General features: G+C 41.9%; 3 protein-coding genes and 1 non-coding gene across 12 annotated transcripts; 2 read left to right on the forward strand and 2 right to left on the reverse strand.

The window, feature by feature from the left end:
* The first annotated feature begins 648 nt into the window (after positions 1–648).
* On the forward strand, positions 649–17,403 carry LOC115052296 (ATP-dependent RNA helicase DDX3X-like). 9 transcript variants are annotated; one of them, XM_029516351.1, is made up of 19 exons: positions 649–1,022; positions 2,493–2,544; positions 3,174–3,221; positions 3,609–3,668; positions 4,193–4,396; positions 4,688–4,790; positions 4,886–5,002; positions 5,097–5,196; positions 5,319–5,454; positions 5,570–5,667; positions 6,071–6,169; positions 6,269–6,429; positions 6,528–6,672; positions 6,784–6,928; positions 8,791–8,972; positions 9,140–9,257; positions 9,344–9,497; positions 9,586–9,710; positions 9,859–17,403. In XM_029516351.1, the coding sequence occupies exons 1-19, from the start codon at positions 978–980 to the stop codon at positions 9,936–9,938; spliced, it is 2,172 nt and encodes a 723-aa protein (XP_029372211.1). In that variant the 5' UTR covers positions 649–977; the 3' UTR covers positions 9,939–17,403. The 9 variants fall into 9 exon arrangements, with proteins under 9 accessions (XP_029372211.1, XP_029372219.1, XP_029372235.1 ...); XM_029516359.1 differs by lacking the exons at positions 3,609–3,668; positions 4,193–4,396 and having other exon boundaries at positions 2,493–2,557; positions 3,172–3,230; positions 4,688–4,829; positions 5,570–5,655; XM_029516375.1 differs by lacking the exons at positions 3,609–3,668; positions 4,193–4,396 and having other exon boundaries at positions 4,688–4,829; positions 5,570–5,655.
* Positions 17,404–18,312: 909 nt separating this feature from the next.
* Positions 18,313–21,381, reverse strand: LOC115052347 (dTDP-D-glucose 4,6-dehydratase-like). The gene is made up of 12 exons (XM_029516419.1): positions 21,275–21,381; positions 20,998–21,064; positions 20,830–20,898; positions 20,645–20,735; positions 20,406–20,554; positions 20,230–20,328; positions 20,033–20,092; positions 19,915–19,958; positions 19,636–19,801; positions 19,471–19,526; positions 19,208–19,305; positions 18,313–19,063 (listed from the first exon to the last, which is right to left on the reverse strand). The coding sequence occupies exons 1-12, from the start codon at positions 21,319–21,321 to the stop codon at positions 18,966–18,968; spliced, it is 1,044 nt and encodes a 347-aa protein (XP_029372279.1). The 5' UTR covers positions 21,322–21,381; the 3' UTR covers positions 18,313–18,965.
* A 464-nt stretch (positions 21,382–21,845) lies between these two features.
* On the forward strand, positions 21,846–25,592 carry LOC115055256 (integral membrane protein GPR180-like). Its single transcript, XM_029520932.1, has 10 exons — positions 21,846–22,031; positions 22,254–22,397; positions 22,476–22,570; positions 22,926–23,031; positions 23,177–23,357; positions 23,468–23,517; positions 23,609–23,766; positions 23,879–24,076; positions 24,163–24,240; positions 24,334–25,592. Exons 1-10 carry the CDS (start codon positions 21,893–21,895, stop codon positions 24,487–24,489), a joined length of 1,305 nt encoding a protein of 434 aa, XP_029376792.1. The 5' UTR covers positions 21,846–21,892; the 3' UTR covers positions 24,490–25,592.
* A 362-nt stretch (positions 25,593–25,954) lies between these two features.
* Positions 25,955–26,036, reverse strand: trnas-cga (transfer RNA serine (anticodon CGA)). Its single transcript has one exon. It is a non-coding gene; the product is annotated as a tRNA-Ser (tRNA).
* Positions 26,037–26,577: the final 541 nt, after the last annotated feature.

The raw sequence follows: 26,577 nt of genomic DNA on the forward strand, positions 1-26,577 counted from the left end.
TCCCAAAGTGAAAAATTATCAGACAGATGGTTAGCCCTGTGTGTGTTCACTCAGTGCCACAGTTTTTTACAAAACTCCACTCTAATCCCTGTTAGTATATGATTAGTTTGTATAACTCCTATATTCCAGTTAACCATCAACCATCCCAAACCTGACACTACAAACTTCTTTTTTCTCACACATTATAAAATACAGCTGAATTACATTCATACTGATTAATATCACGGTTAGGAAAGACTTTGCCTCAATTCTAATGCAGACTATAAAGAAAAGTAAAACCTAAAATAACACAAATAACAGATGAATAAGTTCATCTTTCCTTTGCATCTGAGCTATCGCGATAAACTGGGACTAAAATCTCGCGTTGTTTGGCTTCAAATCGAGCCGGTCAAGTTGGCCAAAGTAACTGAGGAGACGGGGAGGACCTAAAATTAAAAGTAGGACCATTTAATGATTTTACATTCGTGATCCAGCGCCCGATAAAAATAAATAATATCTGCATTTGAAACATAGAATTATAAAATTTCTAATCAACTAATTATGTTATATTTCGACCAGAATATCACACATTCGTTCTCTTACAGGGCTTTTATTTTGACGGCAGCGGATGTGAGTAGCTCGCTGGATTCGCGCTAACTTGACTCCGACATAACGGCCTCGTCTCAGCTGGAGGGCTAATCGACATCAGCTGAGTTTTGCATGGAGTGCCATCCTTTGTAGCCGAAATACGGGAATTTAAAAAGAATAACAACAACAGAAATATTAATAATATTCATTTAATTTCGCAGAGTAACCGCCGTAAGACAGAGAAACAACTGTCATCCGTCGTAACCACGGAAACGGGGCTACAGCAAAACAACAAAAAAAATAAAAAAAAAATAAAAACACAACGAAGGAGGAATAACATCACATCAAACCCGGCAAACAAAGAGGGCTCCTTTTCCAACGGCAACATTTTTCCTCCGTATTCAATAGTTATGAGTCATGTGGCCGTCGAGAATGCCCACGGTCTAGAGCAGCAGGTAAGGCGGTGTTAATTTCACCTGTCGGCCGATGGGAAGACGTTAAAAGGCGGCGATGAGTGTTAGCTAGTAGCCGGCTAGCTTGGAAAAAAAAACACCGCTAGCAAGAATGCTAACGTGCTAGCTTGGGTGCGCTTGGATTATAAGACAGTAACGGCTAAAAGCAAAGCGGGCCGCGGGGGCCTAACGACGTGGAAACATTATTATTATTATTATTTTTTTTTTTTTTTGGAGGGGGGTTATTCTCTCTATTTAAATTATCTTACAGCTGCCTAACATTATCTAACTAGACATTTAGTGTTTGTGCTGTCTGTGTTTGCTTGCTTCAACCGCAGATAAGCGGGGTGATACTGTAACCTAGCGGTTGATAAGTGGTGACGTCGAAGCGGTGCCCTCGGCTCTCCCCGGAGAGTAAATGAAACGCACCTACAGACGAGCACCACTGCGTTTGTGTTGCGGCTCGGTGTAATAATAATAAAATGGGGGGGCATGCGGGGATGGAGCTGGCACGCAAATAAATGCGGTGTTTGACAGTTTTAGCCTGTCGGGAGATCCGCAGTGTTTAATGCGGGGCTAATCTTCACTGTGTCAAGCAAAACAAAGCAACCCCAAAAAAAAAAAAAAAAAAACAATCAAAGAAAATGCCCATTTTATCTGCGTCACTAGCAACGTAGTTTATCTGAGTCCGGCCGGACACACAGTTGTATGGAAACAGCCAAGTACTTTGTGTTCTCAGCTGATATTTAGGAAAGGTGTAACTGGAGAAATGACTGCCAGCGAGCTTGATGCACGACACTGACCTCATTTAAACCATTTAAGCATTCAGATGCATAAAAAAACAAGCTGCAGTCGGTTTGTGTTCCTGTTTCCCTCAATTGCAGAAATGCAATAACATTATATGTCCAGTTCCAGCTTGCTGCAAGATGGAAGAACCCACATCAAATCATCTGCAGGGCTCAGTCATCTCAGACTGTCTGCAGACCAAACTACAAAGGAAGTTTAGTGTTGAAACCAGCGTGCAGAGTAATCTGGTGCTCTTCATCCTTTCATCTGCTGAATTTTCACACTGCACAGATGCACTAAACTAAATTTTTGCTGTGATTTTCAGGGCGCCTTAAGTCCTACAGTGTAGAGCGTGGTTGATATTTGCCATCATCTAAATCTTTTACAGTGCAGTCTGGTGATCTGTAAGGGTTCAAAGCATTTTATACAGATGACCGTGTGGGCCATGACTCAGTCGGCTCTTGTTTCAACTCACATTAAGTGAGTTTCCATCCATCTGCTTTTATGTTCATTTCCAATTTGGAGGGTAGGGGGAAAATCCAGCAGGGAAATGGTGGAAATTTTCAGGAGGAAAAAGTTGGTAAAAATTAACAGGGAAGTGTTCAAATAAATAAAGGAGAGTTTGTTCTGCTGAAAATGAGTGTGTGTTGTGTGAGTCTCTAACTGACTCTGTCTCTTTTTCTCCAGCTCGCTGTCCTAGACTTGAGTGCAGCAGACGGACAAGGTGGCGGCACTAACCGTAAGCAGCCAAAATACATATATGTTTTTGTGGAGGAGGAGGGTGTTAGAACTTTTCATGCTCACTTTTTTAATTAATGTGCGCTGACATCAAAAAGCTGATGTCCACAAACAATAGATCATGGTAACAAGACTGGGGAAATGCTCCATTAACAATAAACTGGGATGGACAGAAATGTTGAAGGAATGCAAAATTATTTCACAACCAAAAATGATCGATTGACTGATTTACTCCAAACTGACAGCATTATGCAATGATTTTACAGTGACCTTTTGCACATACTGATCATACAAATCGTTGAATACTGTCACTTTCAACTATTGCACTTTTGCACAGTCTGTGACATTGAGTTGAAAGATTTATAAGTCAGGTCTCTCGTGTCTTCTGATAATTAGATGCAGAACAGGGCTTAGGCCCAATGAAAATGCATGAATTACAATGCATTTCAAATTTACCAACAAGTAATTTCCTGTTGTGCGTTTTCATTCGATAGTTTCATAGCTTGTAGTCGCCACAGTCAGTCAGAATTAGGACAGCCTTGTGTCTTAATTTAGATTTTACATGATACATTCAGATTCTGAGACCTCTAAGGAAGGAAACTCAGTTACTGATGTTGTCTCTGTCTACAGGGCGATACATTCCTCCACATTTACGGAACAAAGACGCTTCCAAAAATGGTGAGTGGGGTCAAGTTAAAGCTGTCCTGTGGAGTTTTCTAAAACAATTTTAGAAAGCAAAGCTTTCAAAGCAGTCACTCAAATGCATCATGTGAATCCTTTTATTTTCTTCCTCATTGAATATTTGCGGAGCCAAATCTTAACTTCTATACTGTTTCCTCCCAGTTTATCAGTCTCCCTGTCTATGTTGGCATGGTGCTCTTCACATTACTGCCATTGTTTGGAAGTGGTGGCAGGATGTGATCAAAATCATTGCTCAATGCAATGGTCATGATTAAAACATTACGGTTTAATGCCACCAGCGGTGAAAAACTCCACAAGGCACCTTTATTAACTGTATCTGTTCCTGATAAAAAACCATAACTTAAACACTTTCTTCCCATCCAGCAGGAAATGCCTTTGCTGCTGGTCGACAAGGTGTCTACACCATGGCGCCTCCAGGCAACTGTAAGTTCTCCATTTAGCCATGTGCAGTCTAGTTGTGGTGGTAAATGAGCAGTGGGGTGTTTGTCTAATGTCGAGCGAATTAATGTTGTATTCACAACATTTAATTGTTTGCTGCTGCGTTTTGGATGTTGTTCATGTTGCAATTTTGATTTAATTTTGTTTCTTGATATAGCTCTTGTTTATAACTTATAGCACACAGTAAATAGGATTCCATATGTAACAATACATATGTTGTAAAACTTGGTGAATATTTGCTCAATGAGTGTGAACAGTGTTTCACAGGCTGTTCACATCTTGTCATATTGGCGTCATTTTGCAGGAACAAAAATATATCATGGTGTTATTTTGTTAAATTAGGAAAAAAAGCAGAGATGCCTGCAGTTTGCCGACAGTTTGATTAACTGTAAATTGTGAATGCATGAGTCTTGCTTATTTCAGCACCCTCACTTTAACAGTGATGAGTAATAACCCTGTAGATGATCTGTGATTCAGGAATCGTTGCTGTCTCCTGTGTCCCTCTGTAGATGGTTGGGATGGTGGGCGCAATAACTTTGTTAATGGCTACCATGACAACCGGATGACGGGCAACTCATTTAACCGGGGCCCGCCTCGCATGGAGCGGGGCCGAGGCGGCATCGGAGGAGGTGGTTACCGTGGCAATAGGGGAGGATCCTTTAATCCCATTAACCCAGCACAGCCAATGGGGTTCGGTGGCTACGATAATAAAGGTAGGCTTTAACGTCACTGCATCCACTTTAATTCTCTTTTACATTCAAATTGAGTTCTCTTGTATTGAAGGAAAAAAGAATGATGCTAACACAGTGAGAGGGCAGAAGATGAAGCACTGCCGATGTTGTACTGCACTTCTGATGGCAGTGAAAAGTCAAAAATTAAAACTAAAATGTTTTTACATTTTCGGGGAGCAACCAGTTGTAGTTATCTTCACTCCCTGCTGGAGACTGTTGTGCCAATACAGAATGTGTGAAACTGTCTTTGCACTATGTTCATTGTCCTGTCAGATGCTGGAGGCTGGAACACAAACAAGGATGCCTACAGCAGTTTTGGAAACAACCGAGGGAAGTCAGCATTCTTCAATGACAGAGGCAACGCTAACAGAGGGAGGTACGAGACTCAGGAACTCAGAAACAGGCAGGATTACTCGTCAGAGGCACCATCATACAACAGCATTTATTTCATCCACATTGTGTTGTGCTCAGGTTTGACCATGGTGGATTTGGTGGTGGTGGTGGAGGAGGAAACAGCCGCTGGGTGGAGGAGTCCAGAGATGATGGAGACTGGTCCAAACCAACGCCACGTAACGAACGCCTTGAACAGTGAGTCCACGTTGTTGCTCATTTTCACAATTCCATTTTAAAGTTCATGAAATAAGTTGGACGAACCTGAAATGTTTCTTTTGTTCCTCTTTAGTGAGTTGTTCTCTGGCAGTAACACTGGGATCAACTTTGAGAAATACGATGACATTCCTGTCGAGGCTACAGGACAAAACTGCCCTCACCATATCGAGAGTGTGAGCAACTGCTGTGATATTTTTCATATTTGTGTGCTTCGTTTCTTCATACAACTGTTTTTTTTTATATATATATATATATATACACACATACATACATATTGGTGTCTGTCTGTGTGTAGTTCCAAGATGTGGACATGGGTGAGATTATCATGGGCAACATCAGTCTGAGTCGTTACACCAGACCAACACCTGTCCAGAAATATGCCATTCCTATTGTGAAGTCAAAGAGAGACCTCATGGCCTGTGCGCAAACAGGTACACAATTCACACACACACACACACACACACACATACAGTTCATCACAGTAATATTCTGTTGTTAGATGCAACAAAAGCATGTGTGCCAGACCAGATGACTCTGCTCCTGTAGGTTCTGGGAAGACTGCGGCATTTCTGCTGCCAATTCTCAGCCAAATCTATACTGATGGACCAGGAGAAGCACTTAATGCAGTTAAAGCTTCTGGACAGGTGAGCAAACATCGAAGCTATTTGTTTCCTCAAAGTTCCTAATGGACCGAAGCTTATGGATCAGTTTTGACACAGAAAGCTTCCCTGTTCAACTATGATGAGTCATGAGGAAAATACAAATAGTTTAAGACGATTAATTTTTTTTAGTCAGCTGGAAAAAGAAATGAGCGTGGCAGAGACGGAGCATGTTTCATGTTGCTCCTGCAGGTCAACCCAAGCTAATAAAAATCAGTATAGACAGACTCAAAAACATTTACTAAGTTAACTGCACCAATAGGAAATTAAATAATGCAACTCTTTGTGAAAGGTTGTCAACTTTTCTGTTCAAAATAAAGCTCATGTTTCAGTACTGAGAGTTCTTGATTTCACTGAACTCATGCTTTGTGGTGTTGTCGTATTGCAGGAGAATGGGAAGTATGGGCGTCGTAAGCAGTATCCCATCTCTCTGGTACTGGCTCCAACCAGAGAACTGGCTTTGCAAATATACGATGAAGCCAGGAAGGTAAAAAAAAACACTCACACGCACATAAGCTTGAACACTGCCATCCCAAATCATGACTGGAAAACATTTATGTTTTGTTTGTCTTTGTTTTACTTGCAGTTTTCGTACCGGTCCAGAGTGCGCCCCTGTGTTGTGTATGGAGGAGCAGATATCGGCCAACAAATCAGAGATCTGGAGAGAGGTTGCCACCTGCTGGTGGCCACTCCAGGAAGGCTGGTAGACATGATGGAGAGGGGCAAGATTGGACTGGACTACTGCAAGTAAGACATGAAGAGGAAGGAGTGGCAGATAAAATGATTTATTATAGTTTTTCTGTTTTAAATGTTTTACCTGTATCTCGGTCTGTTCTTTGCTTCAGCTATCTGGTTCTGGATGAGGCAGATCGTATGTTGGACATGGGCTTTGAGCCACAAATAAGACGCATCGTTGAACAAGATACCATGCCACATAAAGGCATCCGCCAAACGATGATGTTCAGCGCTACCTTTCCTAAAGAGATCCAGGTGTGTTTGTGCTTCTGCCGGGTTTACTCCAGAGTTTACTTCTCAGTAAATTGGAGGAGAAATTGTTCTAGTTTATGGGATTCAAGTGCTGAAAATCAATTTCTCCTGCAGATCCTGGCCAGGGATTTCCTGGAGGAGTACATTTTCCTGGCGGTGGGCAGGGTGGGCTCCACCTCAGAGAACATCACTCAGAAAGTAGTGTGGGTGGAGGAGAGCGATAAGAGGTCTTTCCTCCTGGATCTGCTCAGTGCTACAGGTGAGATGGTCACCCAGCAGTCACTCACAACCTTCAGAGGTGCAGCTTTGTCAATCTGTATACACCCAAACACACAGCATAGTTTTATTTCCCCTGTCCTTTTGCCATTGCCATATTGTTGTCCTCACATCTCAGCCAGTACATGACTATGTGTCTCATGTTTAGCTGAGTGTAATGCCCATTGACACCTTGTCTGTCAACCATTTTGAAATAATTGGAAAAAGCTCAGAGCTTTCACATGTTTAGTTTTTCCTCTCATTAAGCAGACATACCTTTTAAATTAAGTGGCATTAATAAAGGTTTAAAGTTTTTCAACGTGCTGTGCAGATAAATTCTGTACACCGTGTGTGTCTTTCTGGGGATTAGCCAGAGGCCTTGAGCAAGATACATCCAGCAGGTTTATAGATGACTTCTCATCCAATTATTGCTATATTTTCCTGAGGAAGACAGTGGTGAGAATGCCCGATAGGAAATGTTCTTCATACCCTGAAGGATTCAACAAATACTTTCTCTTCCTTCAGTTTATAGTAAGAAAACTATTTGAAAGCACATTTATGGTTTAGAAAATAAGCATTATTCTTTGAGGATTTTATGAACGCAGATTTGGTCCGTTTGGAATATTAAAGATAAAGATTTGGTTTTACTGCTGGTGACTGAGTGCAGTTTACATGTTGGTGGTTTGGTGTGGTTTTATCCCAAGTCATCTCCAGCGAGGTACAGGACAGTACTGGAGACAACATAGAGAAACCTGGTAAGATTCTCAATCAAGAATCCCATATTTGTCATTCCATATTTTTAAATAATTTTGCTTGCCTTTTAATATTATTCTCTGTGGTGGAAAATCACGTGTTTAGCCTCTTATTTATGGTTCTTTGTACCATTTCATGAGTCGGGTTTGCACAGCTTAAACCATGCCTGTTGTGTTTTCAAGTTTTCTTTTGGCGTCTCTATGTATTGTATGTTGCTGTGATGTCCTCATATCAGATCCAAATCCTTGATGGAGAGAGTCTGGTTTAGCTGGACATAAATGTTGATCATTGTCAGCCAATAGCCTTGTAATCAGGTAGTAATGTCATTGGAGCAGAAGCGTTGAGAAAGAAATCAGACCAAACTCTTTCCATCAGTGGCTCTGGTCACAATGCTGCTGATGTTTTTGGCTATTTAGTCTTGTCATTATTGAATTTTTTGGTTTTCAATCACGCTGCACCCCTTGTTGCCTGTTGCTCTGTTCTGTTTGCAGAAAAATAATAATGTAATGAAATGAACAACAAAGTACTTGTGCATGTTAAGATAAATATAAGGCATCACAGACTGAAACAGCCACACATATCAGTAGGGCTGAAGGGGTATGGATTTAGCTTTCAGGATTGTCATTGTGATTCAGCACATTTTGCACCGAAAGCTCATTTCCTTTCCTTTTCTTTCATGATACATTTAGTTAGTGAAAAGCCATTAAGGTGTTAATTTCCTTCTACTTCACTCTGTGTCAAGCACTTCAGATAGTGTTGCATTTAATTTTATCAAACTGCTGTGTCACAGGCTGAAGTCATAGTTTAGTTGCTTGTTCATTCAGGTGGTGTTCTTTCACTGATACAGTATCTCACATTGCCAACATATTGCCTCCATCAATAATGTAAAAGCCAGATCCATGACATGACAATTGAAATGCGTGTTAATCTTCTCCGAAAATCATTTTCTTTTTTTTGTAACCACTACAAATTACAAATAAAAGGAAACATAAAAGTAACTTTTCTCCTTTCGTTAAATCGAATGGTTTTGAGCACAGAAGAATCACGTGATGGCCGTGATTATCCACTCGCTTTAATGATTAACCTCACTTCCCTTTTCTCTTGGTTTTCCAGGTAAGGACTCACTGACTCTGGTTTTCGTGGAGACCAAGAAAGGCGCTGACGCCTTGGAGGACTTCCTGTATCGGGAGGGCTACGCCTGCACCAGCATCCATGGGGACCGCTCACAGAGAGACAGAGAGGAGGCCCTGAACCAATTCAGATCAGGAAAATGCCCCATTCTGGTGGCCACAGCGGTCAGTAAAAGTAAAGTTCTAACAGACACACAGATCATATTATATCACAGATTTTCTGATACGTAGTCATTAAAAGGCGTAAACTAACTAGAACCTGTTGTGTTTCTTACCCACTTTTTCTGCAGAAATTATTGAATACTGATCATGTTGTGTTCTTGTGTGCTCAGGTAGCAGCTCGGGGTCTGGACATCTCCAATGTGAAACATGTTATTAACTTTGACCTTCCCAGTGACATAGAAGAGTATGTTCACCGTATTGGACGTACGGGAAGAGTCGGAAACCTCGGTAAGCTTGGAATGTCAGCAGAAATGTCCCGCAACAAATTAGTTTATATTAGACTATATTAGTATTAACTCTTTTCTTACCCATAGGATTGGCAACCTCATTCTTCAATGATAAGAATGGGAACATCACTAAAGACTTGCTGGACATCCTAGTAGAGGCCAAACAAGAAGTTCCCTCATGGCTCGAGAGCCTGGCCTATGAACATCAACATAAGAGCAGCAACAGAGGACGATCTAAGAGGTAAACATGTGACTTTTCTGTCCGTGTGACTACCATTGAAGCCAAAGATAAGTCTGGTCTAAATTCAAAGATTTGATTTCGCCCTCAGGTTCTCTGGAGGTTTCGGGGCACGTGATTATCGCCAGACGGCTGCTGGAGCCAGCACTGGAGGGTTTGGAGGACGTGGAGGTCGCAACCAAACAGGACACGGAGGAACCCGTGGCTTTGGAGGAGGTAAGGAGTTTTTGGCATATAACTAGATTCTGTCAAGATTTTATACTTTGTGTTTTAGAAAAATGTGACTTATACATTTCTAAATGTAAATACTGTCATGCTGTTGATGGGACTTGCGTGTTACCAAAACACCTTTCTTCCCTTTCAGGTGGCTTCGGTAACTTCTACACCAGTGACGGCTACGGAGGCAACTATTCACACTCTCAAGTTGACTGGTGGGGCAACTAAGTTCCTCCTCCATTCCCCTTCACTCATTCCTCTTTCTTCTTCCTCATCCTCCTTCCTTTCCTCATACTATTGTCTGACCTCCATCCGTCTTCACCTTTCCATTAACCCCAGAACTCACATGCATGTTATTAAACTATTTATACTTGTTTATATAGCCCTACTTCCATCCCTCTGCACTATGATCTTTTAATTCCTCTTACGATTTTTCCAGTCCTTTCCATGTCCACCTTCATCTTAACAATTCGCCAACCTTTCTTTCTTTAATTTCACAATTCCTGATTAATCTCACCTCTAAAAATAGACCACAATTGAAAAGGATTCTTCAATTTCAGTTGGTTATTTTTTTAACACTAGTCACAGGTTTACTTCCTGCTATTGACATCTTTTGGTTTCAGTGAGGAGTATTTTATTCCCTCTGACTTGTCAGAAAAATAACAAATTGAATTGAAAGTTCCAGGTGTTCTTTTAAACCCCTAAGATAGATGAAACGAAAGGTTTGACAAAAAAAAAAAAAAAAAGGTTTGCAGTGTGTGGACTCCAAACCCGCTGTTGAAGACTGGGGGATCCATTTTCTTCCCTTTAGATTTGCGTTTTAGCTTCATTGTGTTTTTGTCTGTGTTCACCCAAAGCCAGCCAGGCTTCCTATGTACCTTCACACGTCATCTTTGTATGTGACGCATGGCCATGTTCTCAATCATGGGCCAAAAATTTTCTAAAATATATTGCAGAGATGTGCGTCAGAGGCATCGTATCTGAGCAAAGTATGTCTGCATAGAAATTCAAAATTACTGGAACTGGCTGAGGTCTCCTTCACTTACATGACAGATACTGAAAGGGGCCACGGAAAAGCAAATTTTGTTGTAATTTTTTCACCTTTTGAAAACATTGAAGTATTGATTTACCGCGGTCTGTGAAAGCTATCCGACAGAGATGAAGAGACAACGGGCTGGGACACTGGCAGACGTTGCCCATTCGCAATGATGCCAGCAAACAGAGTCTAAGGACTCGTGCTTGTTATAATCACAACTACAAACAGCATTTCTTTGTTTGGAACAAAGCAGAATGAAGGATCATTTGTTTCTGTACTGTGCCTTTCAGAATTTGAACTTTTGTCTCTTACTTCCATTGTTTTTATTGCCACAATAAGTAACTGGCTACTTATTGGCCAACTGTGACTAAAAATGTGTATTTTATGTCATGAATGGGTTCAAACATGTTCTTAATTTCTATTTGGAAGGAAACAAACTAGGCTTGAACTAAATCAAACCTTGGCAAAAAAAAAAAAACAAATAAAATAAAAAAAATCACAAAAAAAAAAACAACAACTAAACAAAAACTGTGATGAGGAACCTCAAAGCTGTTCCTTATCTGTTTATTGGAGTCAAATTCATCAGAAGGTCTCTGATGAGCTGATTCCCAACAGCATCTAACCACTGAGAACATACTGAAGCGTTTTTGTTAAAATACACCCTTATTGAAAACTAACTATGTTTTAAACATTGAATTTCTTCTTAAGACAGCTGTACTGATACTCATCAGACCTTTTTGCTTTAAAAGGCTGTAAGCAGAGATAACAGCAGTGGTTTTATGCTTTTGGGGAACTGAGTCTTGCTCATTGACCTGTATGTCACATCTACAGCTCTGGTTTGAGCTTGAGTTTGGTTTTCTCACAACCATTGTGTCACTAATTGTTTGGTCACTGAGCGAGAATTTGGAGCAGCAGCAGCAGTTATGGCCCCTTCCTTGTCCCTCTCTGGTTGTAAAAGCAGATGTTCCCTGTACGCTGACGTTTGATGCCACACTCTATTAGATTCACAGTAATTGCTAAAATTGTTCACTCTCATTCCTTCTCAGATTTGCATGTGTCAGCAGCTAAAGTTTTTTGGCATCTCCTCCTCAGCATCATCAAGCACCAAGATGACGTTTCCTTACATTCAAGTATAGCAATACTGAACGAAGCACTTATGAGCACATCCTGCAGTGATGCCCAAGAAAGGCTATATTATCTTTGAGGTGTAAGAATAATACAATCGCTACATGGCTGCTGCTGAAAGCGATGGTTGCCAAATTTGACCAGTGACTGTGGCTGTGAATGTTCAGCTGACTCTTAGTGCCACCATGTTCTTGGGAAACTGGCTCCACTTCCACTACAAACATTGAAACCCTTGTTTGCCAAAAGATTCTTTCAAGGGGAAACACAAACCAAAAGGCTATAAGAGTTCAAAAATTTTTTGCTCACTCTATCCTGGAGAGTTACATGAAGAGTCTTCTCTAAAATACATCATTCCAGTTAATTTGTTTGGTCTTAAAGATCTGTTGAGGTCAGGCATTAAAGTAGAGAATCGGATCAGCCAGCCTAATGCATTTCAAAGCAGGGTCAGCTGGGGCTTCTGGATGATAGCACATTTTAGCCATGTCCTGTCTTACTGTACTATGAGCACAATTCCAACCAAAGCTACTTCAAATTCTGCTAAAAAAAAAAAAACTGGTACTTTTAATCCTGCCTTTATGGTTCATTGAACAGTGTTGGACTTTTTTTTTTTTCTGCTGTGCAATGTTTCAACCGTATCAACTGACAGGGAAACAGGTGAATTTGCTCCACAGTTGCAGTAACGCACACATCAGTGGCATATCATGCACTGCACAACCACACACCAGCGGCACGTTGGCGTAAATCATTGCTGACTGATGCTTCTTTTACAAGCGTTAAATTGCGAACAGCTTGTTCTGGCTACTGTAGCTTGTTATGTCTGCGGTTGCCAGTTAACAGGACACAACTGGCGTGTGCTACACTTTGGCTAGTTCCAATTATGGCCTACCGGGACAGTGAAAGAAAGGCGCAGCATAGCACAGCAAGATATAGGACAGATAAAGTGTGCTAGAGGACAAGTGGCAAAACAAAACGGAAAATATTTGGCCACGGGTTGCATGAATTTTATTAATGTAATCAGTCCCCAACAACTGGGAAGCCCTACTGTGCTCTGCCGTGGAACCAGGTTGACCCGCACCCTGGATGTTCATGTTTCATCCCAGTTCTAACGCGTCGGAGAAACTCCGCTGTGCATTAGGACTGTTGGGTGTTAGAGGTCCAATCCTCCGCTGCCGCTTGGTGGGGGAAAAGAGTTGTAATTTGTTTTTCATGTGAATAACTTTGGTGAAAGGTAACTATAGATTTAATGTAAATAGTTCATCCTTTAAAAGCAGAGAAGAATCTCCACAGAAAAAGAAAGCGAATTCAAAGTGAAACAACACTTGATGTGTAGAAGATTACGTCTGATCACTCGACATTGGACCACGCAGTGTCTGATAAGCTCAGTTCAGTGGGCAATTTGAACAGGCTCAGCCGATATTTTCTTTTGAGATAATATTTAGGGACACTACATGTGTGAACCAATCATAATTTACCAATTAATGCTCAAGAGGCAGATTCCCTCAAATTGCCCACTGGCTTTGACAAATGACAAGGCTGGACCAAGACAACAAAACATATGCAAGTGTTGTTGTTTTTTGGTCAAGAAGTTAAAAAAAAAAATGCCAAGAATATAAAAACAATTCTACAGTGGGCTTTAATTATGTTTAACACTCAGATTTTTTTGTGTCTACTATAATTTTTCTAGACACATTTTTTAATCAGAAATCACTTTCGTGTCAATCTATTTCCCTTTAGCACAGGCGGCTAGGAGGTTCAGGAAACTAGTTGGCTTTAACGCGATTTTTCTTTTGAAGAGTTTCAGGCTGAATAAGGCCGGATGACTGATGATTCAAGTAGACAGCAGGTGTGATATTGACAAAATAGATTTTATCCTCTTGGAATCATAGTGCAGAGACACCAGTCAGTCCCTTCTGTCAGAATTTATGGTGGAAGGAATTAAAGGTCAGTGATGTCTCGGCAAACATTCGAGGGCAGTTGCCATGCTCTTCTTGTAGAGGGTTAGAGTTAACACACTCCACCGTGTCAAGCTTCCTGATGAACCAAACAGAAAATTTGTTTGCGTTTTCTTTGTTTCAGCTACTTTTGAAGTGTGGTTCAGTTTTCACATGAACCGTTGTTGTAGCAAAACACATTTAGTTCTCACTTTTGGTTGTAAAACAGGCTAGACTAGAATCAGCAACAGCAAAGAAAAATTGTTGACCAGATTTGTGTTTGAGGTGTCCCAACAAATGTTTTTTAGCACCTGTTAACCAAATTCATGATTTAAGAAACAAAGTAAATTTTCTCCTGCAGCAATGGTGGACGGTCTCCATCTTAGATTTCTTAGAAAACTGAAGAATGAAGGAGTAAGCAGTAGGAAGATAGGAGTTCATGTGTTGAAATACCATTGCAAATGACAATCAATTTTGAAGGATTTGCTTAGTTTAAAACCCTCTTGACACATCACCTGAACTCTTTAAGTTGCACTTCTTAATAATAATCTTTGGGACACCTTGAAATGTCGTGGGCATCTGACTTCTGGGCTCCATGTTGGAGGAGACTGAAGCTTTGTTCAGAGATACACACTCTTCACTTTTGCGCAGCCCAAAAACATCACCGTGTTGTTGATGTTTCGGGACAATTAGACGCCGTTAGGCACGGGTCCAAAATCAGGGTCTACCTTTTTAAATGTTGACTGAATATTACTAATTTAGTACATGGCTGACACTGTCACATATTCCCTGCATGAGAAGGGACGTTGTCAGCATTTGTTACTTGAATCTATGGCTGTTGCCAACCACAAACGTAGTATGCAGCTAGTGTTGTCTCTTGTGTTTAATGGAAATGTTAAGCATGGTTAAAAAAACAAACAAACAAACAAAAAAAACTAACCTATCAGAAGATTTGAGTGCCAGAGACAAACACTTGAATGAATCTGGTTCAGTGTGTAGACATTGCTGTGCCTTCTAACAGCCACTAGGGGGCAGATGGCGTAACTATGAAGGAATGATTGAGCTTTTTTTTTTTTTTTTTTTCCACGCAGCGATACAGATGCTGGGAACTGTTGTTTTGATACGAGATCTGAGTATATTGTTGAGTGCTGGTAGTGTATAGGACTTTTTAATATTTGAGTTGTACAGCAGGGAGTCATCGAAGGTCAAACTTCAGTTTACCTCAACCTTTCATCTTGTTTATAGAGCAATCTTTTCACATAGTCGTGTTCGTAGTGCGCACACGAATATGCAATGTACTGAGGTCTTTTTCTAGGGAAGACAGATTATATGTATCAGCTGTAATAACTTTTGAACTGTGTCGGAGCAACACTTTATTACCACTGTGCCCCCCCCCCCACACCAAACTCTCACCCCTCCCATCACAATGAGTTTCTACAGGAAGTGCAATAGAGATCAGTAACTTGTGGCTTGCTGTGAGTTTTGTCAGGGCTGTTTTCTGTCTGTGCTCTGTTTGGATTAAACTGGCACCAGTCAAATCAGCTCAGATTGTGACGTGCGCAGTGCCTTGAAATGACTGATTCACTTAGGACTGAAATGGTGATGGTTAGGGCTGGGTATTTTTCAGTGTAGATGTAAAATCCAAACAGATGTATGTGCATTTTGCAGCAGCGTGTAACGTGTGTGAAAGTCACCACAGTTGGTCGGCCCATAATGGCAACGCACAAGTGTCTTCAGACGCTGTCGGTGTTTAATCACTGATACAGGTTCAGCAGTAGCTCGTAGAGGTTTTTACACACAGGAAGGAAAAGATTTGAAATTGGAAATGTCGTTGCCAATTTTTTCATCATAAATGAACTGTCTATCTTAACTTTTGTGGGATGGGCTCGTGTCTGTTGAGCACTTTAGCTCTGTCTAAGGTAGTTTAGGTTGGTCTGAGATTAGCCCTGTAGCGTTTGTTTGGACTTTTAGTTGTGATGATTAAAAGTTCAGCTTGTTTGGTTTTATTTCCTGTGAAAGGAAAACTCAAATCCAGCACTTTAGTTTCTGGTTTTTGAATCTTTTCAAAACCTTTTGATGCCTTAAATTCTAGGGTGATACCCAGCCCTACAGAGGTGGAGGCAGTTGCGCTGTATACAGCGTTACCATGGCAACAGATGCAAAGGACTCTGCGTCACTATGGAAACTGACTTACCAGCAGGAGTATTTTTGATTGTCAGTGAATAAATAATGGTGCTATGCTCCCATTGCTGCGGCCTGCAGGCCCTTCTGTTGGAAAGAGACTTCAAAACCCCAAGTTTAACAAAAAAAACCTTCCAGATCTTAGTTTAACCTTCAGCTAAAGTCTTCTGTAGCACACGTCCTTCAAAACCTCCGAGAGGTGTGTGTGAGTGTGTGAGAGAAACTGAAATGTAGCACAGATCAGTGTCAGAAAGAGAGATTTGTCCATAGTGTAGTCTGTGTGTGTGTGTGTGTGTGCGCTGTATGGACAGGTTCTTCAGATATGAAACAGTTTTTTATTTTAGTTTGCGCGTTTTATTTTAGTCTCTTTCTGTTTTCCTATTTTGGGACCAGGTGGAGATCTAGTTAACAGCAACTGTAGGATTCAGCTGTTGCACACAGAGTTCTCAAGTCTACTTTCGCTGCTAGTTTGTGTAATTTATCAAGCATTTTTGAGAAATATTTATTTTTATAAGCCTATTACAAAAGTTGATATTTTACCAAGTGACTTGACCAAAAGACAGTAAACAAAAACACTGGCACTTGAATGTTGAATGTCATTGGTATGAGTGAAAATTTCTATTTTTCTGGGGTAGTGTGAGCTTTTTAATGTTAAAGATGCAACGTGTAGGGATTTCTCTCTGGATATGTCACTCAATTAACCTTTGATAATAACAATTTTAAAATGGTTTTAAAAATCCAAACCCAAAAATAATATTATTGTCGCTGGTGCAAAAAACATGTCAGATCCCAGGACACCAGTTCAAGCACCACGTGCACATCTTTTTTCTGCCTTTTACCAGATTAACTTTAACTTCTTTTTTTTTTTTTGTCCATCATACAACTTCAGTATAAACGTGGTGACACAGGGCCAGAATATATGATCCCAATATATTTACAGATATGGTTGTAACTTTTGGTCAATACAGTAACTTACAGACAAAATGTCCATCACATTAATGCCACAATCAAGTTCATCCAAAAGAGTTTATTCCATCAAAAACTCATCACTCATCAATTCTGGGGAAAAAAAAAAACAGCCATTGCTGGTCTTCTCCTCCAACAATATGAGGATGTGCACGTGGGGTCAGTTTTATTACAGTTAAAGTGACTGTGACATATTAAGAGAAACATCCTTCATGGGTTACCATTAAAGTCACATTGGACTCAGTATCGGATCCATAAACCTGTTTGTGTGACAGGTTCCATTGCCAATAATGAAAATCCACCATAAACAGCCATTTTTAATTGGCAAACAAAATTTGAGACACCACCACCACGTATGCCAAGGTTTGGATTAAAAAAAAAAAAAACACAAAACAAAAAACAAAATGCTACGATCAAAGACCATTTTGTAAAAAAAGAAAAAAAAAAGAAAACATGCAGTACAAAAAACAAGTGTCCAGATTCTCTCCAAGTCGATTGTTGTTTATGTTTGTTTTTTTAATTTTTATTTGAGTCTTTACACTTTTCCTTCCCGTTGATACCCTTGTTGTGAAAGTCTGGCAAGTGGCGACCTTTAAAGTCCTCATAACACAGAATTAACTGTGGTTCTATTGCTCTGTTGTTGTGATTTGCATATTTTCAGGCGTCAGTGTGTTTATTCTGTCACTGGGGGGAGGGGGGGGGGGTGGGGGCTTCTGGCCAATCAGAAATGAGGATCCATCCGGCTGTCTTTACGTTAAAGTGACATGTTTTGTTTTCCAACAGCTGATCCGTAACTCTTCATCTGTCGTGCTTGAACGGAACAAAATGGTTCAGTCTGTTGAACACACACTGAGTGACAGAAGCCTCAGTGGAGCCAAAGTAAATTCACCATCTCCGGATCAAACGCACAGCACACAGGAAAATTAACACTTTTCAGGCTCTTTCGTGTGCACAAACACACACAAAGTTATTTTGTACCTTAAGTTTATGGCTCATTTGTAGTTGTTGGTGATCTGTTTTGGAAGGATTGCTGTTTAGAGACTGAACTGAAATGAAACAGAGCTGAAGAAACATTACTGACTGGCCAGACCCCCTTTGTGTGGACACACAGCAACACCAGCCTGTTAGTTAGTATTTGCTTTATGTATTAGTTTAGCAGTTGTGCACGAAGAGGAGCACTGCACGAAGAAAAAAACAAATAAACTGTGCATATATTCTGATTTTACCATAAATAAAGGTTTGGATTTGCAAATGTAACTGTATTGTTTTCAACTTCCTCAGTGGATGTGTGCATGAACAGTGTTGGATACCTTGGTATTATGAAATAATTAGTTTATTTGAAGTTAAATACATTTCACAGCATCATATGACAAAAACCCTGACTTTAAATTCACTTCACTTTTTTTTTTTATTATTATTTTTTATTTACAAGGCCACTGTCAGAATAAAGGTTTGAGACTAATCAAAGTAAAACAAAATGAACTTTCACCTTCACAGCTGCTGCTAAAACCTGCCACACATGCTGGGTGTTGGCAGAATCAGGGAAATCATCACTTCAGGCACCAGGATTCAGAGTTTAAAGCTGCACCTTTCACCACATCTGTGGCAGGTAGAATGTAATGCTCCTGGTTCAACATGAGGTGGGGGGCATAAATCAAATCCCAGGTTTACAGTAAACGGGTTACTAAAGCATATCTACACATCACAAGTTTGTGCAGCTTCACCAGAATATTTGGTCCCTTGATTGATAAGATACCTGCTGACTTTAATTGCAAAAGAACAAATTAAAAACACACCGTGTTGGATTATGTCAAAAATGATATCAAGATAAAGTGCATTGATTTCCAATGTTTGCTCTGGTTGAAGGAAACGACCATCAGACAATGGAAAATTATCACGTGTTCGTGGAATGTGTTTAGCTACATAGATATCATGTAAACTTTAAAAAATGCCGTCACTGCTTGGTGGTTTTGTTCAGTTGGCGTCCTGACATTGGAGCTGCGTAGCTGAGGACACTTATTGGTTTTTGGGAGCTTTTTCCAGCCGGCTTCTGATTTGTTCTTGGTCCTCGCTCAGCTCTGACCAGAAATCTGGATTGTCTTGGTACCATTTGACTGTGAGATAATGAAAACAGAATTAATAGTACACATTGTCATAGAGTTTTTAAATGTCTCACATCATTATTTATTTTTGGGTGGTGATTTTGGACTTGAATGGAGGGATCTAATATGTCCTGTGGTGTGTGTGTGTTAGTGTACCAGTGTGTCTGATGCCTTCGGCCCAGGACACCTCGGCCCTCCAGCCCAGCTGCTGCAGCTTCTCACTTCTGATGGGGTAACGCAGGTCGACCCGCGGCCTGTACATCAGTACATTCAGAGGTAGACTCAGATTTTTCTGGGAAATATTTGCTTGCTGTTGTGTGAATCATCAAGCAGGATCTAAGTCTAACTCTTACCTGTTACTCATAAAATACTAAACTTGGAGGAGATTCCTGTTAATGCTTTGTGTTTTTTCGACTCACCTGTCAGGCACAAACTCCAGCCAGTCATTCACTTCAGAGTCTGGCACATTCTTGACCTAAAAAAAAAAAAACCCGAAACAACTGCCTGATTAACGACTTACTGATTATGATTACGATTTCTGATTACGACTTCTACAAACTAGATGTGAATTAAAAAAAACCCACCATCCTGATAAGCTCCTTGGCCAGCTGCATGATAGGAATCTCACAGCTTGTTCCCATATTGTAGATTTCACCCACAATCCCTTTCTCCAGAACAAGCAGGAAGGCACTGATGGCATCGCTGACAAACAGGAAATGGCGGGATTTAGGCAGCGTTCCCTGGATAGTGCTGTGGCAAAAAAAGAAAGAGGAACTAGATTTACTCGGATCTATTTTTCCCTCATCGTCAAATAGACACGATAAAACAAAGTTTCTCCAAAACAAAAACTAAAGCAAACCCACCATTTCTTGTTCAGTTGTAAGAGGCTCAGAAACCTGGGAATGACCTGAAAGATCAAGATGATGAATTATGAACTGACAAAACTCCATTCATCAGCTGTAGTTGGTCAGGACGTTGTACCTTCTCCGTGTACTGCCTGGGCCCGTAGATGTTGTTGCTCCTGGTGATAATGATTGGAAACTGAGAAGAGGAGGAGGAGCAGAATTTAACATGCAGAACTTCCATAACTGTATTCACAGACCTTATTTTAAGGCGAATCTGATTTTAAACTAACTAAAGCAAATGTGACACACAACATAATAAAAAACAATCTATACCTTATATTTATCCCAGTAGGACCTGACCAGGTGCTCTGCAGCTGCTTTAGTGGCAGAATACGGGTTGGAGGGCCTGACTGGACTGCTCTCATCGAACACCTACAGGGAATAAAATGCAGAAATATATAAAAGAAACATACTCCGCCTCCACACGTCTGTCTCAGCTCTTCACTGACCTCGTCCAGACTGGCTCCATAGACCTCGTCCGTACTGACGTAGATGAAGCGCTGTGGCTGGTGTCGGGCCTGTTGGGCAGCTCCTAATAAAACTCTGGTTCCATCAACGTTAACTCGCTGGAAACTAGATGGACTTTCAAATGATGACTCTGAGAGAAAACAGTGTGTGTGGAAACTGTGACATCAGCTTGGTACACAGCCTGACGTGTGTGTGTGTGTGTCGGACTGCTGCTGCTCACCAACGTGTGTTTTTGCTGCCAGGTGGAAAATCACATCAATGTTCTCTGTCTTGAAAATGTGGTTTACCAGCCGTGAGTTACACACATCCCCCTGTAGAGAAACACAGCAGACCCACACAGACATCACCCACCACTGACGATCGGTCACTGTGGAGTTTGTCTTCAGCTGCTCTCTGCTGTCTCACCCTGATGAAGGTGTAGTTGGCTCTGCCTTCAATGCTCTGCAGACTCCTGGGGCTGCAGCAGTAATCCAACTGTGGGGGTGGGAGGGGGGGTCACAGCATCACAGCATCACAGACCTGCTTTTATATCACTTCATCCATTTTGAACACACACAAAGAGGAAAGACTCACATTATCCAGGTTAATAATCCTCCAGTCAGGCTGTCTGGTGACCAGGGAGCACACAAGATGTGAGCCACTGAAGAGAGAATAAATACACTGTAACAGCTCAGAAACATGAGAAATGACTACAAATATCAGATAATTAAGAATGAATGAATGCAGCTGGTGTGTAAAACACATAAAACAGAAAGATTATGTTTCATGTTTAATATTGCTTTATGACGCTACAGTTAGCATGAAACTAATAGTTAGTAGTAATGAGCGGGAAGTGATGCGGGGGACTCACATGAATCCAGATCCTCCAGTGACCAGGACGGTCCTGACAAAGTCCATAATCCGGTCCAGCTCCCGAGTCCCGGAGCCGGATGACAGCCTGACGCGCGACAGCTGCGGGCAGCTTTACGGCAGTGTTGACACGTTGAAGGTGGGCGGGGCATTTACCACGAGTGGGACGCGCTTCTGCTCTCTGGTTGGTCGGGTCTTTGTGACGTAGTTAAAGAAGTGCTCCGCGATTGGGCAAATCTCACGTCAACCAAACTGTCATCGAGCTCGAAGTCGGCGATTGTAAACATAGAGCTTCCGGGAGTTTTTCAAAATAAGAAACCGAGCTCTTTATTTTTTTTTTTTTACACGCTGATATTTTTAAATGACACTCCTGTTTAAATTAACATTTCCAAATCAGACACCTTCGTGTTTTACGTTTTCACGCGTCATTCTGTATTATTTACATATTAAAAAAATAAAATAAGACATGCAAATGTTTTTATTTGAGGGACGGAGACAGGACTTCCGGCTGCAGCCGCAGCTAACGCAGGCTAGCTTGCCGCAGCTGGTTGACTTCGTGGCTCATTGAACGAAGCTAACGTTTCTCAGCCGGTGTCTGTGAGCTGCTCCGGGGGGGGAAATGTCCCGTTTGGTGGCCTCTCTTCTGGCCGTCCTGCTGCTCGGCTCGGAGGCTTCGGCCAAAACTGTGAGCGGACTTTTCCGGAGCGAAGCGGCGAGACAGCAGAGAGGACAGTTCGTCACTAAATTCATGTTTCAAGGTAACAACAACAACAACGGTGCTGCTGCTAACGTGTCACTCCATCAGCACACACTTTGTGGTGTTAATGTGCAACAGATTCATGTTTCCTGTTCATCATGACCGAAAAGAAAAGTGTGTTTATCAGCTTCTGTTGAATCTCTTGAATTGATTGATGAATTAATCAACAGGGCGAATGAAGCAGTTTTTCTGGACCCTGTCTGTCCCTGTCTGTCTTCTGTAGGTGATAATGGTCTCCTGGTCTGTCGGCTGGAAAACTCAGCTCTGGCTGCAGAGAAGGAGTCCAGACTGCTGCTGTATCAGAATCTGGACTCGGACCTGGACAACCTGAGCTGCACAGAGAGACTCTCCAGAGCCTCCTTCACCAGTAAGGACCAGCATGGCCTGACTTCTGATCCGATGGATGTGCTGCAGCTCTGCTGATTTGTTCTTCTCTCTCCTTCAGTTTCTCTCAATCAGGAAGAGTTCAACCAGACCATCCCTCGACAGTCCTCCCCCACAGCCTGGCAGGCTCTGTACGCCGACAGATACACATGCCAGGTAAGGTTCAGATGAAAGATTCCTTTAAAAGCAGTCCTGCTCATACGAACACTCATGCACAGTCTGAAATCTGTGTAGCTGCTTTCATGTGAGTATAAAAACCAAAGCAGAGATGGCAGCTGCACATTAGAATTAGCTGAATTGAATGCATTACATCTATAAAAGAGCATTTCAGTGAATGAGCTGGCAATAGAAGCAGGTGAATATTTTATTGTGCACGTAGGAGTAAGATCTATTTTTTTTTTTGGCACATTTGGAAGTTAATTCCTGCAAACAGCACAGTTACGTTTTTGTCAGATTTTAATTTAGTCATTTGTCAAGTTGTCTTCACTCTCTTTCTCCTCTGCCTCTTCAGGAAAGTGCAGTGATTCCTTCTCACCCTGACCTAAGCTTTACGGTGTTGCTGTTCAACGCCGACTCAGCTGGGAATCCTCTGGAGCACTTCAGTGCCGAGGAGGCAGGTCGGACAGCAGGAACGCTCTTCATGCTTAGAACCATGTTTAAGGAACCCTAATCTGAACTGTCTGAGCTGAACTCTGTGCATACCTGCTTTTTTCATAGATCTGACATCAATGTGGGTCAAAATGTTTCCTCTCTGTCTCTCAGGTCTGCACAGCTTTTACTTCCTCCTGCTGCTGGCCTACTTCATAGCCTCCTGTATCTACTTCCAGCCTTTGTATCAGGCTCTGAGGAAGGGAGGGCCCATGAACACCGTGTTGAAGGTGCTCACCATGGCGCTGGCTTTACAGGGCTGCTCCGCTCTCTGCACCTACACCCACCTGGCCAGGTAGATCCAACATGAACCACAGCGACACATCAACATGTTGTCACATTAGACCTCATTGACTTTCCAAACCTTTGTTATTTATTCGTCCTCCCTCATCTTGTGCTCTGCAGGTATTCTCATGATGGTGTTGGAATTCCTCTGATGGGCAGCCTGGCCGAGTGTAAGATCCTCTCACCTCCATACTGGATCACCATGTGAATCATATTTAAACAGACAGGTTATTAATTCTGCCTTTCCCTGGCCCGGTGCAGTCTGGGATATGGTGTCCCAGGTGTCCATGCTGTACATGTTACTGAGTCTGTGTATGGGCTGGACTCTGAGTCGAGGCAGGAAGCCCCAGTCCAGGCCTCTGCAGTGGGAACAGTCTCCAGCCTCCACGGCCGTCGCTGTTGGCGGAGTGGTGACGCAGGTACACAGAGTCACACTCAGACAGCTTCAAATCACAAACGTATTATATTTATCATCAACCATCAGCTGTTATCATGTTCGAGCAGCAGGGAGTAAAAGAGTGTTATTTTCAGGGTGTGCTGCTGCTGTGGGAGCAATATTCAGAGTCAGAGAGTGAACATCACAGCTACCACGTCCAGCAGAGTCTGGCAGGCATCCTGCTCATCGTTCTGAGAGTCGGCCTCGCTCTCCTGCTGGCCTCCGTCCTCTACCAGATCATCTCCACTGAGAGGAGCACCCTGAAGAGGGACTTCTACCTCAGCTTCGCCAAGGTAAGCTGCCCTACACACAGGCCTGCAGCATCCGGCCCCACAAACACCCTCCAGATCTTCACGGGGTCCTGCGGTCTTCGTTTCAGGGATGCTTCCTGTGGTTCCTCTGTCACCCAGTCCTCGTCTTCCTGTCTGTCGTCTTCAACGATCACCAGAGGGAGAAGGTTTGAACACACAAACGAACACGACGCGATTGTGCTTTGGAAGCAGAAATGGAGAAAAACACAAACTCTGTTCCTCATCTTCCTCCCCTGCAGGTGGTGACTATCGGCGTCATCCTCTGCCAGTCCATCTCCATGGTGATCCTCTACCAGCTCTTCCTGTCTCGCTCTCTGTACTGGGAGGTCTCCTCTCTGTCCTCTGTCTCTCTCCCTCTCACCATGTCCAGGACGAACCACAGGGGGCGCTACTGAGCACATCTGCCACCACGCTTCACCCCACTCGCCACTGGAAGGGGAGGCTTCTCCTCCCTCACCGTCCCGCCCCGTCAGAGGAGGAGCCATGGAGATGGGGAGCGTGTGACACTGCTGGGACTGTCCACTGTCTCCTGGGAGAACAATCACCACTAGTAAACAAAGGTCAACGTCTTACCTCGTCTGACTTTACAGGTTGTTGAATGCAGGACAGCAGAGAGAACGTGGCGTCTTCTTCTTCTCTCCTCAATGTGCTGGATGTCTCATAGAACAATTTCATATGAAAAGAGTACGGATGGATCGAGTGCATTGAGAGATTAAAATGCATCTGCCGTTGAAGTGAAGGAGTCCATCGGGATTCAGTCCGGACAGTTAGGAAGGTGCAGATGACACAGGACACTGTCGCCTGCGGGTCACACCCATTGTTGTGTTCAACGCAACACCTCACATCACGCTCCCAAAGAGAAAGATCGTTCTCATAGATAGAAGAAAGACACAAAGAAAAGCACCATTTCTTTACTCTGAAAGGATAAAGCTGATGTTTTTCCTCAACAAAACCAATTAATCACATTCCGATCGCTTCGTTGTTGGTTTTGTTCCTTTTCTTGGATTTAATAGCATTAAGTGACAATATGAGCGGATTAAGTTTGGCTGGATGGAAACAGAATGTTGAGGTGGATTTTTCATAGATAATTGATTTATTTTTCTTTCTGCTTATCCAAAGTGATGAACATGAGCCAAAAGGTAAAGTGTGTTTGTTCCATGTGCTCACACTTATTTCCTCACTCTCACAGCATGTGACGCCTGAACCTGCCAAATTAGAGAAACTGCATGTCTTCTCCTGTTTGTGATGTTTAATGTGAAAAAGCAGGCCAAACCAGAGTCAGGTTACATGATTCCAGTGTAAATAAATTACAGTGATAGACACAGTGATTGATGAATGAGGCTCAATAAAGTGGCTCTTTGTTAACATCCTGTGATATCTCAGTGCAAACAGGCTCCGGGTTTGTTCTGTTCCATCATCCCGAAGAAACGTTTTTGCTTCATTTTGTCCCACAACAAAATAAAATGTGAGGCAGTCAGTTCTACTGTTAATATTTTATCTTAAGGTGGGGTTAAGTCTCAGTTTCCATCTTTTGTGTGAACATGACATTAAAACAAAACAAACACACACCACTGTAATTAGGACATTTATTCACATCCTGTTTGTTTGTGTTTTGGATGTGTTGGACTCTGTTCTAACCTCGGCCCACATTTGTTGGCCCAGACTCTGGATGTGGGACTGAACTGGAGTCCTGCAGCATGAAGCGGATCCCCCCACAGAGACCCGAGGAAACCTCAGCTCAGCAGTGAATAAAATCTCTTTATCTGCTCTAAAAGCATCAAGCCTCGCTGCTGTTGCTCTGTTGGGTTAAACTTCGGACATATTTGATGTAAAATGTGGAGGACAGCAATAAGAAAGCCTCGTCACGAACAGGATTCGAACCTGTGCGGGGAAACCCCATTGGATTTCGAGTCCAACGCCTTAACCTCTCGGCCACCGTGACTACGCATGCGGAGTAGGCGGGAAGCTTTTTTATGAACAAACTATTTTATTCGTGTCCAGCTATTTGAGAAAACAAATATTTATATTTATATCCATATAAACAGTAGTTAATAATACAGCTGGTTTTATTGGCAGCAGAGGAAATGGGAGATAATAATAATAGTAAGAGTAATAAAAATGATAAAAGGAACCGGAAGTGCAAACTATCGTCAGAAATTATTTTTAAAACACTAATAATTCCATCAATTAAAATATAAATGAAGGGGAGAAAAAAGCTTCAGAGCTCGGTGTTGATTTGTTTTTTCCAATTCTTTATTCTTTGTTGGACAAATAGATAATATATCAGTGTCCAGTTTTGGAGGTATAAATAGAAAATCAAAAAAGATGGCAGAATAAAATAAAGTTCAATGACGAACTTTTTTACTGGTCACGAATTACTGAAGAAATAAAATGAACACTGTGAATTTGAATATTTCGCTTCTTTTAATTGCTGCGTTGTCAAAATAAGGAATAATTAAAATATATCAGCCCTTGTTTACCAG

Source organism: Echeneis naucrates, chromosome 2, assembly GCF_900963305.1.
Source record: "Echeneis naucrates chromosome 2, fEcheNa1.1, whole genome shotgun sequence".
Classification (NCBI taxonomy): domain Eukaryota; kingdom Metazoa; phylum Chordata; class Actinopteri; order Carangiformes; family Echeneidae; genus Echeneis; species Echeneis naucrates.